General features: G+C 44.5%; 2 protein-coding genes across 2 annotated transcripts; both read left to right on the forward strand.

Annotated features, from left to right (window-relative positions):
• Nucleotides 1-12,959: 12,959 nt before the first annotated feature.
• LOC147907169 (uncharacterized) lies at nucleotides 12,960-14,399 on the forward strand. Its single transcript, XM_087414071.1, has one exon. It carries the CDS (start codon nucleotides 12,960-12,962, stop codon nucleotides 14,397-14,399), a length of 1,440 nt encoding a protein of 479 aa, XP_087270197.1.
• Nucleotides 14,400-14,627: 228 nt separating this feature from the next.
• Nucleotides 14,628-17,815, forward strand: LOC147907170 (uncharacterized). Its single transcript, XM_087414072.1, has 5 exons — nucleotides 14,628-14,874; nucleotides 14,971-15,352; nucleotides 15,431-15,949; nucleotides 16,021-17,442; nucleotides 17,551-17,815. Exons 1-5 carry the CDS (start codon nucleotides 14,628-14,630, stop codon nucleotides 17,813-17,815), a joined length of 2,835 nt encoding a protein of 944 aa, XP_087270198.1.

Consider the following 17,815-nt stretch of genomic DNA (forward strand, 5'->3'; position numbering starts at 1 on the left):
ATCGCCGTAAGCTCCCGATCGTACGCGCTGTAATTTTATTGCGCCGAATTTAATTTGCGCGAAAAGAATGCGAGCGGTTTCCACGAGTCGTCCAGCGTTTTGGTTTGATGAGAAGATAACGACGTCGTCCGCATATTGTAAGAGAAGAGTGTCTTCATGTAGACATTTATTAATATCTGCACAGTAGAGGTGGAAGAGCAAAGGGCTAAGGATGGACCCTTGAGGGGTACCTTTCAAAGCGATGGATCTTTAAGCACGCCATCACAAATAAACGTTATTTGTCTGTTAGAAAGAAGGTTACTTATGAATTTAATGGTTTTGGGCGGGATCTCAAGACGTTGTAAATCTTCAATTAAAATAGAATGAACGTTGTCGAACGCTCCCTCGATGTCCAAAAATGTACATATAGTAAGGGCGTTATTAATGAAGGCGCCCTGAATATAATTTGTCAGAGCAATAAGATTGTCAGAGCAGGCACACTGGGGGCGGAAACCTGTTTGGTTAAGCGGCAGTATGCCATTGGATTCAATAAACCACCAACCTCAGATAGATAATTTTTTCCATAATCTTTAAGAGGCACAAGAGAAGAGAAATCGATGTGACACCTTTTCCATTTGGTTTAGGGATAAGGACGACCATTGACTTATTCCATTCCGCAGGGAAAATTCCTTGACAAAAAAGATTGTTATAGATTTGTAATAGCACAGACTATCCGGTGTTAAGTTCTTAATGATGTTATAGTCAATCTGGTCGGCCCCTGGAGCTGATCTAGTTTTGGCTGAATCAATAGCTAAGAGTAACTCCTTCGTAGTAAAAAGATTGTCCAAGAATTTAGCGCTTTCGCATTACGTGGGGGTATTTTCTTCAAGAAGGATACACTCTGAGACGATATCTCGAGGACTACAAGAGGGAGGACAGATTTTATTAATCGCATTTTCCTGTGCAGCCGACAGCGACTGGCCAGATGACATAACGGAAGCTAAACGTCGGTTTTTAAAAGCTTTGACCAACCTCCAAATTTTAGCAGACGGAGTATGAGCGTTAAAACTGTTGCATAGTTCCTTCCATTTCCTTCTCTTGGTTCTTCTGAGGACGCATCTACATGCCGAAGCAGTGCGCTTGTAAGCGTTATAGTTCTCTGAACTTGACTGGCGGTTCCAGAGTCTCTTTGCCTCGCGTCTGGTGTCAACCGCGGCCTGGTATTCTTTGGTCCACCAAGAGGGTAGGGGAGACGTTTCTCAATCATCAGTTTTGATTTCGGAGTACGTGATCCAGGAGGGAACAGAGAGTTTAGGGTGCCTTTGATTTCTTTTACAAAACTATCATATTGAGAGGTAGCATCGTCTATCTTACTAAAATAGAGGCAAAGTCAATACAAGTTAACTTGTAAATAAAGATCTTCATTTGAAGAGAATTAAGTTTAATTTTATACTTGAATGTAGTTCTTAGACAAGGAAGAATATTCAGGTTAATAACAACAGGAAAGTGATCACTAGAAATGGAGTCGAATTCTGTATAATAGTTACTAAGAGTCAGGACAGGAGGCGTTATGACAATAAGATCGATGACTGATATTTGCGAGTCGGGAGAGATCAAAAGGATAGGTTTTTGATCGTTGCAGATAATAAGATTACGATTTCGAGGAAGTTTAAAAGACATCTGCTAAGAGAATCAGTAATCGAACAACCCCAAGCTACGTTATGCAAATTGAAATCGCCTAGGAGGACGGCGTGGGATTGATTCGCAACATAATCAAACAGGCCCTCAATAACCGTAGGAGGAGTTCGTGACGACGGATGTCTGTATATATTAATAATGATAAAGAGGGGCCTTGAAAGGAGAGGCCTTAAGTGTAAAGCTTGATACCGATGAGCTCGATTGAATGATGGCCAAGATGAGTAAGGTCGAAACGGAGAGATTTTTTAATAGCAATAGCTACACCGCGTTGACCGGGGCGGCGGATGTCACCTCTAATTAAAATTAAAGATGTTAGAGTGTAAGTAAGTATTTCCGATGACCATAGTCTCTTGGAGACACCAGAGATCGTATATGTAATTATTAGTCTGAATTTCCGGAAGCTTCCCCCGTAAATCTCTACAATTTCAACTAGCGATAGAAACAGGCTTGTTACGAGACATAAGTAAAATTGGATTATGAAAGTGAAAGGTGATTTAAAATAAAGTAACAGAAAAATTAGTAATAATTGTAAGCGCGATCGTTAGAAAAAACGGGAGGGTCAGCTTGATGATTATCATAATAAGTGCGCGGGTCGTCATAGTCAATTGCTGTCAATGCTGTTGGTAGAAGAGAGGGGGGGTATGGTTCTATATATGAGCTTATATGGTTTAAAAATTGTTTAAGGAGCACAGAGAACATGGCCACATCTATGTGTCCGGCAGGAAGGGCATCATGTTCATAATGATAGTTATCTTGTGGATGATTAGCTCATGATTGAGAAGGACGCCGTCTCTCGATATATTGAGAGATCTGCCGTTCGGAGATATTCCCTCCTGGCTTCTTCCAATGACTTAGAGTTATTATTAGTATTATTAGTATTACGAGAGGGAATAACTTGGATATCGGGGAGGTCCTGTACGAGTTTATGGTTATTTCGCGACGAATGGGAGAGGAGATTGTGGTCGGGAGACATCTGCTCTCTGACGTAGGAACTGAGGATATTCGAATGAAGTGCGAGGAGTAGAACTTTTAGCAGAGACTTTGGCATACGATAAACTAGAGATCTGCATTTTCTAGAGGGGAAAAAACTTATTATAACTGGCGAACGAATGAAGGGTGCTACCGTTCTTTGGTGGAAGTAAAGGGAAATTATGGTAATCATCATCCGCAAAGTGAACACTATGGGTACTACCTAAGTCAGCACTGAATCTAAAAGTAGATCGAGAGTCAGTAGACGATAGCCTACTCCTAGCATCCACAAGAGAGATATTTTCGGTGGCTGCGATCGTCTGTACTTTTTTCTGTTTGATAAAGAGAGGGCAATTTGTCGACGTAGTGATATGATCTCCAGAGCAATTGATACACTTGGGAGGCAGATTTTGCCTCTCACATGTCTCGTCCTCTCTGTGAGCATCCTTATCACACAGCCTGCATCTCGGTCGATTCTTACAAAACTTTCGGATGTGGCCAACCCTGAAGCAAGAAAAGCACGTTTTGACTCTGGGGACAAAATTCATAGAGACAAATCTCATGAGAATTGTAGAAAAGAAATACTTGTCTGGGGAGGATTTGCCCAGCAAATTTAATGTTAACCGAGGTAGAAGGAGTGCATTCAACACTACCTTCCTTAACAACGCGCCTGTTAAGTCTTTTAATTTCGGTTACGGGACAAGAAGACTTAAGATTTAATTTGAGTTTTTAATCCGTTACAGAGGTCGAAACGCTCCTTATTATACCTGAGTGTATTATCTTAAAAGTAGGAATAAAAATAAAGTACCTTTGATAAGGTCTAGGTTAGTCACAAGGTTATTAGCTGTTTCGTAAGTGCGTATTTCAATCGAAATTTTGCCACGTGAGACCTTTTTCATAGATACTATATCTGAGTGCACTACCTTAGCAACTTGTCTCTTCATTAAAACTTCGAATGCGCTCTCGATTATGCAATCACTGCTCACTTGCATATGGATAATAAAAGGCGCGCGATCAGTCGGACCATACCTGTCATCAGAGAGGTTATGAGAAACCTGATGAGCACGAGTCGCATTGTCAGGTAGAGAGACAGAAAGAGACAGAAGCAGCTTTGTCCGGGCTTAAGCCCGGTCCATTGCGACGTTTGGCGTACTCATGTTCATGCTCGAGTACCGAGTCCTCATTGACTCTTTTGGCCGCGCGATCCATTGTAACGTCCATCTGCTCACATGAATTATTCGTTGCTCTGGCAAGTATTTCCTTGGCGAAGGCATCAAAATGTTCAACCGAAACGCTAGTGAGGATGACGGCATTCGCAGAAATCAGGGGAGGGGGAAAGGAGGGCCCGGGATCCCCTGTGGGAGGCACACTCATAGTTTTTCAAAATATCACTAAAAGTATAGGCAAGGAAAGTTAGGCGCAAATAGAAAGGAGATAAAGAAGGAATGCGAGTCAAATAATGACTCAGAAAGACACAGGACGTTCTGAAAAGAGCGGATGATGCAACACATGACGCGACACTAAACGCAGACACGTTCGCACCAGTCGAAGACACGCGCCAAACTCACAGGTAACACAGTAGTCATAGTGTAACATTGTGTCTTACACCAGAAAAAAATTTGAGAGAGACTATGGCGGCCTATTTTGCGTGATAGGCGAAAATTAAAGCATACGATAGCGGCATCAATATCATTTATATAAAATGATGTGAATTACGTATCACATTTTCGACACTGTCGATAAAATCGTGATGTCGATAAATGGATTTGGTACCACACAAATTGTGAATAAAGATAATATCAATTTACAAAAAATGTTTTTTTTAATCAGATAAGATGTTTCTTATAGATTTTTGGATGCTGAAAACGATGCAGCAAGTTAAATTTTACTAGCCCGTCAAGTTTTCGAAATAATTGAAGTTTAATATACAAAAATAGTTCTTTTGTGAAAAATATTGAATTTGATTTAAAATGTTTTTGTAAAAAAAAAAGATTAACGTTATCTTGAAATTATAATCAGAAGTTATGAATGTATTGTTCATCCTCTACAAAATGTTTTTTTTTAATTTCAATATCTTACTTTTTAATCACGTTATGAAAGATTCAAGTATAGAGTTTTTCTAAGATAGTATAATACATTTTCTGCCTTTGACAATGAAATGTTTAGCAGAATCTATAAATTACATTATGTGTATCGCATCACAATTAGAAATTATATAACATACACATAATATAATTTATAGATTCTACTAAATATATATATATACACACACATATATATATATACATATATGTATATATATTATATATTAGGATGATCCATCTTTTTCGACATTTGAATTTTTTCCGCGGCACTCCTCAAAATGGTTCCAATTCATAAAAAAATAATTCTTGTAATAATTATGAAAAAAATCAATAAAGGAATTTTAAAAAAGTATTTTTCAGACAGACTTTCATTTGTTAATCAGCACAATTCCTATTCTTGTAATCTAAAATTTTACAAGTATTACTTATCTAAATTTGATTCGTAACCCCTTCATTTATAATTCATTTGTTTAATTTGTCATATTTATTGAGCTTTTTCTTTACATGTATTTTATTATTTATATATTATTATATATTATTTGTTCAATTTGTCATATTTATTAAGCCTCTTCTTTATATGTATTTTGTTATTTATCTATATATAATATATAGAAACACAATTTTAGATAGTACTAGTAGGGTAATAAGGCCGGTTCTAATTCGGGAGCTCCGAGGGGGGGGGTGAGGGGGATACTCGCGGCGCGGAGAGGGGAGGGGGTAACATCACAAGGCGAGGAGGTGATGTCATAGGGGGAGAGGAATGACGTCATAGTGCATGATGTCACGAGGGTGTGGGGGAATGACGTCACGGTGGGTGACATCGCGGTGGATGACGTTGCGGTGAGGACGTCCTGAGTGCGGAAAATTACGTAGCGGGAAATTATGTAGCGGGGGTGTGCGGAAACTTGCGTCACGTCGCGTTGATGACGTCATGCGAGGTCAATGGCCAGGCGTGATCCGCCGGTTCCCACCGCCGTCCGCCATTTGTCCCTGCCGCTACCATCGAACGCGATTCCCACCGCACTTAGGGTGAAATCATACGATCTGGAATAGGACTGCGGAATATAGAATGCGTCATTGAATACCAATCAGTGCTATTTCGCATTTTTCCATCACGCAAGTTTTGTATGCTATGTTCACACGATGCGTCAAAGATGTATCCAGTATAAATATAATTTAAAAACTACTAACTTCATGTTAATAATTTGCTTATTAAAATGAAATATAATTTTCTAAATTGTAAAAACAATTATCACTGTTGTAATATTTAATGTTTTATAATTAATATTTATAATCTCATAACAATTTTTTGAACTGTTTTAACGCATTTACTATCATTTTTCCGCGTTGTAAACATAGCACATAAAACTGGCGTGATGGAAAAGTGCAGAAAAGGGCACATTGAAATCGCACGTAACGCATCATTGTTTTTTTTTATCTTGGTGTCTATATTTATGCACTCAGATTTTGTCATTTTGCTTCATTCGTCTTGATATTACGCAATTCCATCATATCAATCAGCATCAAATTATTTTAACTTCTCAAAATACGGTTTATTATAAATGACGCACTCGCTATTCCGCAACATCAAATGCAGAATATAGCTCTGAGTGGTTGCTCAATGAATGCATTCTGTATTCTGCAGTCCTATTCCGGGCCGTGTGATTTCACCCTCACCATGCATACCATCTCTTATGCGTCGCCATCTTCTTCTTACGTAATCTTTCCTTCAGCGTTTATTCCATGCGATTATTCATACAGAAATATTTTTTATTCTACCAAATTATAACTATTATTATTATTTTAGAGAACTCGATAGGTGATGGTGTCGCGCGTGATGGTGTCGCGCGTGATGACGCGCGCGTAATACGATGTCGCAGAGATAAAAAGGAATGGTAGAGAGAATAAATAATTTTGAAGACAGAGTTAATCTATATATATAATATATTTCTTCATTTATTTTAATCTAAACGTATACAATATATTTATTTATAAATTTATTTAAATCTATATAAATTTTATCACATATTTTTTATGAATGTTGAATTCGCCTGCTCCATCACAAAAGTGACGTCATTATCATTGTCATCCTCATCGTCCCTCTGTTTTTTTCAATCGATTTCCAGTCTCGCCAATATCCCTCTCTAATCGGTGCATCCTCTACCAACATATCAAAAAACCGATTCAGTGATGACATCAGCGATTTTAAGTCTGGAAAAGAAAAACATAATTTGAAATTAATATGCAAAATAACGTCTCTGAACTGTTCTTATTGTTTAAAATAACATTAGAAGATTAGTATTATATACAATATCAATTTTTCTTTCTCTCAAAATAAAAAGTAAAAGTAAATTACTGAATGAATATGTATGAAATGAAATGATATTCGATAATAACGTTCAATCAAGAAGCGAAAATTTTATACGTAAATCATAGTAATGTAATATTGTAATACTCACATTTTTCTCATAATCTCATTATCATCACTGATATCCAAGCTGATATTTAATCCGTCGGATTGTTTGACAGCTCTACTCGCTGCCTGAATGTTCATACCAACAGCGCATTCTCGTTTAAAAAAACTGCTTTTTCCAGCAGTAGATCTGCATATTTGTATACGGCATATTCAACTGAAGTTGATGTTAGCCATTATTGATAGATCGATCGACTATCGATAACATAAATTCGACAAACTTTTATTCTTCCCCACAAATAAAAATCCAAAATTGTAAGATCCGGTGATCGTGGTGGCCAGTTATGTGGACCATATTTACCTATCCATTGGCCGCGAAATATGCGGTTCAGTTGTTGACGAGCAATGACAGACGTGTGGGCTGGACATCAAAAAGCATGGCAAAAAGCACCCCGACGAGGTGTAAGTCCGACCTTGTGACCTCCACGTGGTACATCTTGGGTAACGCTGACACAGGCGGCATCGACTGTTCAAGATCTTGATAATTAGGAATCTTTAAAAATCGATGTACACGACTACAAATGAATCTAAAGGTAGAATTCAAATTCACCAGCAGATGGATGCATCATAGCTATGTAAATACCTAGTATTGTTTGAACTATTTTTTGTACAAACACATCCATATCTTTTAGAAGGTTGGTACGGGTGCTCTAAAAGTAACTTGACCTCCACATGACCTCTAAGGGTAATTTTGACCTAGGCTTGATAACGTATTCGGACGTAAAATTTTCCGCTATTTTCATTTGTGATGTCATGAATAAGGGTTTACATTTGTAAAACGGTACTTTGACCTTGAGTTATGCCCAAGGTCGACCTCAAGGTCAAATTCAAGGTCACCATCAGATAGATCTCCCGAAATCCTGCAAATTTTGTCTGAACCATTTTTTTGTACAAACACATCTCTACCTTTTAAAAGGGTGGTACGGGTGCTCTGAGACACCCGGTATATATATGTATTGTGACGTGACGTTTTCCGTCCGTCACAAGGGCCGCATGGTCTGACCGAATAGTGCAGTATAACGTCCTGGGTCCTCTCACATTTTGGGGGCGGATGTACCTACGCTTTTCCCGCGTCGTCATTCGCGTATCTTACGCGTTCCGTGCTGCCGTTTTTTATTTTCCCGTTTCGGTGTATTCCCGTACCGAGGGTTACAGAGGCGACTCCCGCGACCTTGGCGAAGTGACGCAATCTCACTGGGGGGAAGAGGAGGAAGAACGACAAGGATTGAGAGTCCAGAGACGACCACTGAGGACAGACCCGCCGGGGGGCACGATACCTGGCCCCGGGTCGCACGCAGGTGACATCTTTCCCGCATTCGTTACGCTTTTTTTTTATTGTCGCAAAGCATTTTTATCGCACCCTCTTCCAGGCGCAAAGCGGATCGAGAGTCGGCACGACATGACGGGGAAGGGCACTCTGCGCTACAAGGACGGCGAGAGCCCCGGATAAGCGCCTCGAGGCCATGAGGCGGCCTGAGAAAAAGTACCGTGATCTCTCGAATTTCGCGCGCCAGGACATGCGATGGACATGACGCGGTTTCCGCGATTAGCGGAAAGCCGCGGGGCCACGCGCCAATCAGGCGATAAGGCCCCCTCGCGGGGATAACGAGCCTTGCGTGCGCCCGGGAGGATTAGCGCTCGGCACTTGAGCTGTGGCCCGCTCGGAGAGAGCACACGAGAGGACGCAGGACGACAACCGATTACGAGCCTTCCAAGGTCAGCTAGAACGAGCACCAGGAGGGAGTCGCGGTGAGACGAACGTCACCTCTGTACAGTCGCTGGGTTCCGCGTCCGGGAGGCGTAGTTATCGAATCTATATCGGATATATAAGAGTGAGTGCACGTGGCCTCATCGTGTATTAGAGTTTCGCGGGATCAGAGTACGCGTGTCGCCTCCCGGAACGGCCCTTGTCGTCGGGATAATTCTGGGGCGTCCGTCAAGGCCACAGCCTCGTCATTTGTTATCGGTTTTTCCTTTTATCGCGGGTCGTAGTCCCGTGCGTCGAAGTCCCGTGCCGTAGTATTGTCGCGTATCGTCTCTAGCGTCTGTAGCGTAAGATTTGCCTGTTTATTCGGTTTTCTATGTCATAGCCCTTAAGGTCGATTGATAATCGCAATTGATGAGTGTGCGTATCCTGTCGTATCGAGATTGTGTATTGCCGAGCTTGCACGTATTCGAGCCTCTCCCTGCGTCGCGTCTGAGCAGCGCGAGGTTCCGCGAGCGCACACGAGGTCACGCCATGTCCACGCTACAAGCTGCCGAATTCCTTAGCATTTGCGAGGCGATTCGTATAATTCGCGAGAGTACTTCCGTGTGGCGTGAGCTCGTGTCGCGAGAATGTAACATTGATACGCCTAGTGTAAAACCTCGGGCTTATGTAAATCAGTTGTTGCGCTCACGTAGAATTTATCGTCTCGATTGTATCGCCAAATGTAAATGTGAGTCGAAGACTCATTTAATATATTTGTTACTATTGTTACTGTTAAATTCGTGTGTACTTTATTCTCGCTCCTATTCGCTCCTCCAAACGATCTGCTATCCTCGACCACGAACCGCCCCTCTGCCATTTCCGAGGCTGAGCTACCGGTTGAAAGCCCGTCGACATTCGCAGCCCATTATAATTGGCATAAAGAAAATATCGCGTAATTTTTGGAAAGAGTGGCACGCTCCCTCGTGCCTGGCGCCCAACTATTGTTTTGTAATTATGTGCCGCCCTTTTGTTACACGTAACAAAAAGAGATGAAGTAGCTACACATGTACGTGAATATGAATTAGAAATATATTTTATGTTTTGTAATGTGAGTACATCATAATGCACATAAAATATAATTCTATTATTCACTAATGTGTCTATATTATATCTGCATGAAAAGCTAAGTATGAGCTAAGTATGATACAACTTCTATCTCTCTTTTATAGGCCTTCTACAATAAGCCATTAGTCACAAATCAGAAATCAGAAGCTAAAAATTGATCAATCACAGTCAATTTTTCTGACTTCTTATTTATGGCTGATTTATGGCTTATAATTGTAAAAGGCCCATTAAACATAATAAAAAGAGAGGGAATAGCTACATATGTATGCGCAATGTATTTACTGACAATACATGTTACATCCTAAATTAAAATGGTATTGAGAATAAAGGAAAAAGTGCTATTACATTATACGTATATACATGTATTTCAAATAAATGGTTACATCCGAAGATATATCTAAGTCATAGTCAGAATGTAAAAATATACTTATTGTAACTTGCTGTTAGTCAACGTACACATTGACCTATAAGTGTATACATTTGCTAAAACATTTTGCTTTGAATATGATATACTTATATACATTTCATAAACATACAGCATCGTACGAAAATTATGCATGTGACTATTGACTGTATAATGTATGTTATATATATGTGTAACGTATATATTATATAGGGTCCAAAAAGACTCCGGACTTAGGAGCTGAACATAATGGTGACTACAACTATAATCGTAAAGAAATATAAATTATACTTGTATCGGCATGCATAGTACGCCAAAATATAATATGTTGACCTATGATTCATGTTCTCTTCTATGATTGAATTACGGCCATTCTTGTGCCATTACATAACATTTTTAGAAAAAATGTTTCAGACAAAAGTTATAAGGTTTCAAAGAAGCTGTTTACTGATATTCAATCTTTTTTTTTCTTCATTAGTTTCTTTGTTTCCATCATGTCAAGCAATCAGCTTTTGATTCCATCATGACAATGCTATTCACATTTCTTTAATTGCAGACGCAAAATTCTACAAGTTGATTCCGTAATTGTATTTCACCAAATTTGATAATCGAATGCCTCTGCCAGTAAATTAAAAATAGTCAGCCCACGATGAACGCCTCTGACATTTGTCTATAACTAGCCAAAGCACGATTTATGGCTGTGGCATTTTGTTATAACTAGCCAGCTCACGATTAACGCCTCTGGCAGTAAATTAAAAATAGTCAGCCCACGATGAACGCCTCTGACATTTGTCTATAACTAGCCAAAGCACGATTTACGGCTGTGGCATTTTGTTATAGCTAGCCAGTTCACGATTAATGCCTCTGAAAGTAAATTAAAAATAGTCAGCCCACGATGAACGCCTCTGATATTGGATCTAATTAAACAAAGTGCAAATTATTGTTATAACTATTTCACTTGTATGATAAATAAAAGTGATATTTTCACGAATGACATAAAGATGCTAACCTTTTCCATGCTGACTTTATAGGGTGCCTTTCAACAAGAAACACACATCACAATAAACAATTTTGACCTTCCAACAAGAGACACAGTGTGACACGGTGCATCATTACCATCTTGTTCGCCAATACAAGAATGAGATACTGTATTGTACTGAGTCGCTTGTTAGAAAGCACCTATAACCTTCTCTTACCAAAGGCAGACAATATTCTGTTACTACATTTTTTCTATCTTGTGGACACAAAACACTATATAAATATATACACACACACACACACATATATATTTATTGGTTATGTGTAAAACACTACTACACTACACTGAATTGACAGTTCTGTTGCGCGGCAATGATACTGTGAACGCGGATCATACTGATTACAGCTGATTGACTCGTTAACGCCGTTGTTTTCTGACACATACAGCGTCACGCAAAATGATATATGTATGCATATATATATATATATATATATATATATATATATATACACATATACATACAAAAAATTTTTATTTTTCACTCTGTTCGAGATCGGTAATTCAAAAAAAAGGTAAGAATTCCTTCGGTCGACCGACAGCAATTGTTATTGAACGCACGCATAAGGCGAGCTCGTGATTTCATCTCGAGCCTGACTTTAAGCCTCATCAAAGTCAGAGATTCATTGTTCTTTAGCCTTTTCAAAACAATTCGGTACACGCAAACAGGCACCGGCAACGGAACATCGAAAGTTCTAGAACAGTTCGATTCGCGCACGCGAGCGCCGCGCTCCGACGAATACGTCACGCGCTGTCACCAATCCCGCGTACGGATTTTCTGTCGCGCATGACTGTTACGTTGAACGTCGCTAGAAAAGAATCGAAAGCGCCAATCAATTTTGTACAACCAATGCCACGTGATAATTACGATTGTGGCTAAATTTAATTGGATTTCTCCCAAGAAGAAAGCCCGGACCGGAAGTAATAAATGCTTCGATCTCGCCGGTCCTCAGATTGAGCAGATTGAGCAGATCGCACATTTTCTGGTCCTTCAAGCCGGATTTAAACTAGCGAGAAAGACAGTAAGACAAACGCCGCATCACTTTAAAAATTTCACGATCAGCGCTCTCGCTCTGGTTCGCTCTCGCACATTTTTTGGTCCTTCGAGCCGGATTCTCGCCGGCATCCGCAGTGTCGAGTGCATCGCGTCCAGTGCGCGCATCATCAAGAAAATCAGAGAGAGAAAAATTCGCAAGTGAAATCATGAGTGACGAAATAGCCGTCTTGCTGACCGCCCAGAGGGACATCCATAGTCGCATGGCCAGGTCAGTGACCAATTTAAAGAAAATGGGGACGGCCAACATCACCCTCCGCGCTGTCGAAATCCGCTCGACGCTTCTCGACCAGCTGTGGACGAAATTTGAAAGGCACCACGAGCTTATTCGAGCACATTACAAGGAAGCCTTCGATCAGAGTGAGTACAATACGTCTCAATTTGCCGATTCCGCGAAATCACGTACGTGCAGCAGCAAAGTCTGCTGGACGAGTACCGGACGAAACTCATGGCAAAGGCACCGAGTTCAGCTTCCAAAACCGAAAGTAATGTGTCTTCCGGAAAACCGTCGCTGCCTCGCCTCAAGATTAGTTCTTTCTCGGGCGCATTCGAAGACTGGCCTACCTTCCGAGATCTCTTCCAATCCATTGTCGGAAACAATTCATCAATCTCAGCAATTGAGAAATTTCATTACTTGAAAACTTGTCTGGAGGGTCCTGCTGAGGAACTGATTCGACCGTTAGCAATGACCGAAGACAACTATCCACGCGCATGGGAGCTGCTGAGCGAGCAGTACGAAAATAAGAGAGAGTTATCACGCTCCAACTTCTCCAAGTTTACCGCCGTGACTAAGATGAAGAACGAAAGTGCGGAGGAGCTCAACCGCGTCTTCAACGCCTTGACCAGGGTAGTCAACGGCCAGGAGGGCATTGATAGGCCTATCGACTCTCATGGCTTCGATCTACTAAGTCATCTTGCCGTCGAGCTCTTCGATCCAAGAACTCGCCTGGCGTGGGAGTCACTCTCAAGCGCCTCGAGCGACATGCCCACTCTTAAAGAGCTGATGAACTTCATAAACCAAAGAGCACGTACTCTCAAAGCCGCCAAACCAAAATCGCTCAAGGTCTCCGACAACCCGTCGCGATCCGCCAAGTCGCATCACGTCAAGAAACACCCCGAGTCTTCTCAATGCGTTCTATGCAAGAGTAAGCACCACGTGATGGCGTGTGAAGAATTCAAGAAGAAATCCGCGGCCGACCGCAAGGCCGTCGCCGAAACTCAGAAGCTGTGCTTCAACTGTCTCGGCTCTCATACTTTCGCGAAGTGCCAGTCGACAAGGACGTGTGCTACGTGTAAGTCCCGTCACCACTCAATGTTACACGACGCGTACGTTTCACCGAAATCTCAAGAGGTCAGCTCACTGTCGGCAGTGCGACGCGACAACAACCACAAGGCCATTTTGCTCGCAACGGCGCGAGTTTCCATCGCTGATCGTCACGGCAATCAGCACACCACACGCGTGCTCATCGACCAAGGTTCGGAAATTTCTCTAATTTCCGAGGCGCTGGTCCAACGCCTACGCTCGCCACGCTCTCGATCCTCAATCGAGGTCATCGGCATCAGCGGCAAAAGCTCCGGGCCCAGCCGGGGAAAGGTGACTCTCAAGGTGACCTCGGTAACAACAGGGACCGACTTCACCGTCGGAGCCTTTGTTCTGCCACGTCTGTCGCTTTATCAAGGCTCTCACGCAAGGATCAGAATGGAGTGGCCACATCTGAAGGGGCTCCAATTGGCAGATCCCGACTACGCAGCAAACGACGCTATTGAGTTGCTTTTTGGAGCGGAAGTATGCTCAATCATTCTCCAGGATGGTCTCCCAAGGCCCCCAAGCCTATCGCTCAAAAGACGCTGCTCGGCTGGATCTTATCGGGAGGTTGCGACCGAGTAAACAACTCAGCACAACGCCACTCGCTTCAGTGCACAGCAGATCACGAGTTGGCCGACCTTGTGCACCGCTTCTGGGAGCAGGAGCGAGAAGTGCCTGCTCCCGTCGCTCTCACGCCAAAGGAGCAGCAATGCGAGGACATCTTCGCGAGGACATCATCACCAACGCACTGCCGAAGGAAGATACATAGTGCGACTACCTTTTGCATCTCCGCCGACGACGCTAGCTGAGATGCGAAGACCTGCGCAACGACTCTTAGTCGCCATGGAGCGACGCTGCGAGAGAGACGCACGATTCGGCGATCTCTACCGAGCCTTCCTGAGGGACTATGAAGATCAAGGTCACATGGAGTTGGCGCCAGAACCTCCGAATTCCAGCGAAGATCGGTGCTACCTTCCACATCACGGCGTCCTTCGTGAGTCCAGCACCACGACTAAGCTGAGAGTCGTTTTTAACGGATCGCAGCGTGCAAGGTCAGGTGAGTCACTTAACAATCATCTGCTGGTGGGGGCTAACCTGCTGCCACCCCTCGCGAACGTGCTTTTGCGGTGGCGGTGACACCGATACGCGCTAGTGGCCGACATCGAGAAGATGTATCGGCAAATTCTTGTGCATCCCGACGACCATAGGCATCAGTGCATCCTGTGGCGACACCGCGTTGATGAGCCTATACGCGAGTTCACATTAAGAACGGTTACTTACGGTCTCGCTTGCGCGCTATTTCTCGCCATTCGCACGCTGCGTCAGCTGGCCGATGACGACGGACCGCGTTTCCCTCGAGGCGCGAGTGCTTTACGACACGACTGCTACGTCGACGATATCGTAACCGGAGCGCACGATAAAGACAACGCTATCGCGCTCCAAGTCGAGCTACGCAACCTCTGCATGGCGGGCGGGTTCCCTCTCCGAAAGTGGGCCGCCAACTGTCAGGAACTTCTTCGTGACATTCCGCCTGAGTACTGTCTCACCAGAGACTCGCGGTCGTGGGAACAAGAGAACCACTCAACGCTGGGATTGCGCTGATATCCAACCAGAGACGAATTCGCCTTCTCTGTTCCTCCTCGCACCGTCGTTGCGTTCACCAAGAGAAGTCTGCTGTCGGAGACCGCTCGACTCTTCGACCCGCTCGGATGGCTGGCTCCAGTAACCATTCAAGCTAAAATTCTGATTCAGTCGGCCTGGCTACAGCAGCTAGAGTGGGACACACCATTGCCGTCAACCATCGCTGGAAAGTGGAAGCGGCTCTGGGAAGAACTTCCACTGCTTGAGAAGCTCAGAGTCGGCCGCTGGCTCGGCACCGGCGACACGAGCTCTCAACTCGAACTGCACGGCTTCGCAGACGCGTCCGAAAGAGGTTACGCCGCCGTGGTGTACCTCCGTATCACCGCAAACAACCAAACGAAGACTCTGTTGTTGACCGCCAAAAGCAAGGTCGCGCCGATCAAGCTCGTTTCTCTCCCGCGACTCGAACTCTGCGCCGCCGCCTTGCTTACAAGCGTGCTCGTGCACACGCGCTCTGTGCTAAACTTGGCGACAACGCCAGTGATCCTGTGGTCCGACTCCAAGGTCACGCTCCACTGATTCGAGGTCACGCCTCGCGCTGGAAAACGTACGTGGCCAACAGGGTGACACGAATCCAGCAGCAGCTTCCAGAGGCTCAATGGCGTCACGTCCCGGGCAAGGACAACCCTGCCGACTGTGCCTCCCGGGGACTGACACCAAGTGAGCTCCTCAGCCATTCCTTATGGTGGACGGGCCCCGCCTGGTTGAGCGGGAATTCGTCGCTATGGCCAAGCGTCAACCTCGAGCCCATCAAGGACATACCAGAGCGGCGGGCCGCAACACTCGCAGCAGTCGTCAGGAGCAACCTCGAGCCGGAAGAACTGCTCAGATTCTCGTCGCTTCACCAGCTGCTCAGAGTGACTTCCTGGTGCGTGCGTTGGCGTCACCGCGGTCACGCGGTCGGTTCTGTGAACGGTCAGCGCAACGGGTCGGCGCTTCTCCCAGCCGAACTCGACGCGGCGCTCATCAGGTGGATACGCATAGCGCAGTCACGGCATTACCAAGAGGAGAGAGCAGCTCTCGAAGACAAGCGCGACCTTGCCAGATCAAGCCATCTGCGAACCCTCAGCCCGTGCATGGACGAGCACGGAATTCTGCGAGTTGGAGGGCGCCTCAAGCACGCAGCGCTGTCGTTCGACGAGCGACATCCGATCATCGTGCCTCCAGGGTCATGGCTCACTCGCCTGCTGGTGGAAGCCTACCATCGCCGTACTCTCCACGGAGGAGTCCAGATGACCCTGGGATTGCTTCGCCTCCGATTCTGGATCCCACAAGGTCGAGCTGTAGTCAAGCGATGGCTGCATCAATGCGTGACGTGCACTCGGTGGAGGGCTGCCACTCCGCAACCAAAAATGGGGAACCTTCCTCCAGGGAGAGTGACTCCTGCACGCCCATTTCTTCACGTGGGCATCGACTACGCCGGGCCTATTTTCATCAGGACGAGCAAAGGGCGGGGGCACAGCGCTCACAAAGCATTCATCGCAGTTTTTGTTTGTTTTAGCTCCAAGACCATTCACCTTGAGGCTGTTTCAGCTTACACCACCGACGCCTTCCTGGCTGCTCTCCGTCGATTCACATCTCGCCGAGGACTGTGCTCGGACATATATTCTGATTGCGGCACCAATTTTTTGGGCGCCGACCGGCAACTTCGCGAGATGCTTCGAGCCTCCTCGGCAGAAGGACAAAGGATCGCACACGTAGCTGCATCGGAGGGGATCCATTGGCATTTCAATCCCCCGTCGGGATCTCATTTTGGTGGACTTTGGGAGGCGGCCGTGAAATCGGCTAAGTATCACCTGCGCCGAACCATCGGCGAAACCAGGCTCACCTACGAGGAAATGAGCACCCTGCTCGCACAAGTGGAGGCATGCTTGAACTCCCGGCCCATGCATGCCCTCTCAGACGACTCCGACGACCTCACGGCTCTGACACCGGGTCACCTGCTCATCGGGACACCACTGCTGGCCATTCCTGAGCCGTCCTTGTCGGACGAGAAGGAGAATTTGCTTTCCAGATGGCAACTTATTCAGAGAATGCGAAACCACTTCTGGCAGAGATGATCACGCGAGTATTTACACACTCTGGCTACCAGACCGAAATGGACCAAGGAGGCTTTGCCACCACGCCTTGGATCGCTATGCATCCTGCGTTCCGAGCTCTCACCGCCAAATAAGTGGCCACTGGCACGGATCACGCAGCTGCATCCTGGAGACGACGGCGTGGTGCGAGTGGTTACAGTCAGAACCGCCTCATCCGAATTAATTCATTCTCTAGTCAAATTAGTTTTATTGCCAGAAGAGGCTAACGCGTTTATCTCGCACGCCAGTGCATCAAATGTAAAGAAGAGCTTGAATTGA

This window comes from Acromyrmex echinatior, chromosome 15 (assembly GCF_024713525.1).
Source record: "Acromyrmex echinatior isolate Ae372 chromosome 15, ASM2471352v2, whole genome shotgun sequence".
NCBI lineage: Eukaryota > Metazoa > Arthropoda > Insecta > Hymenoptera > Formicidae > Acromyrmex > Acromyrmex echinatior.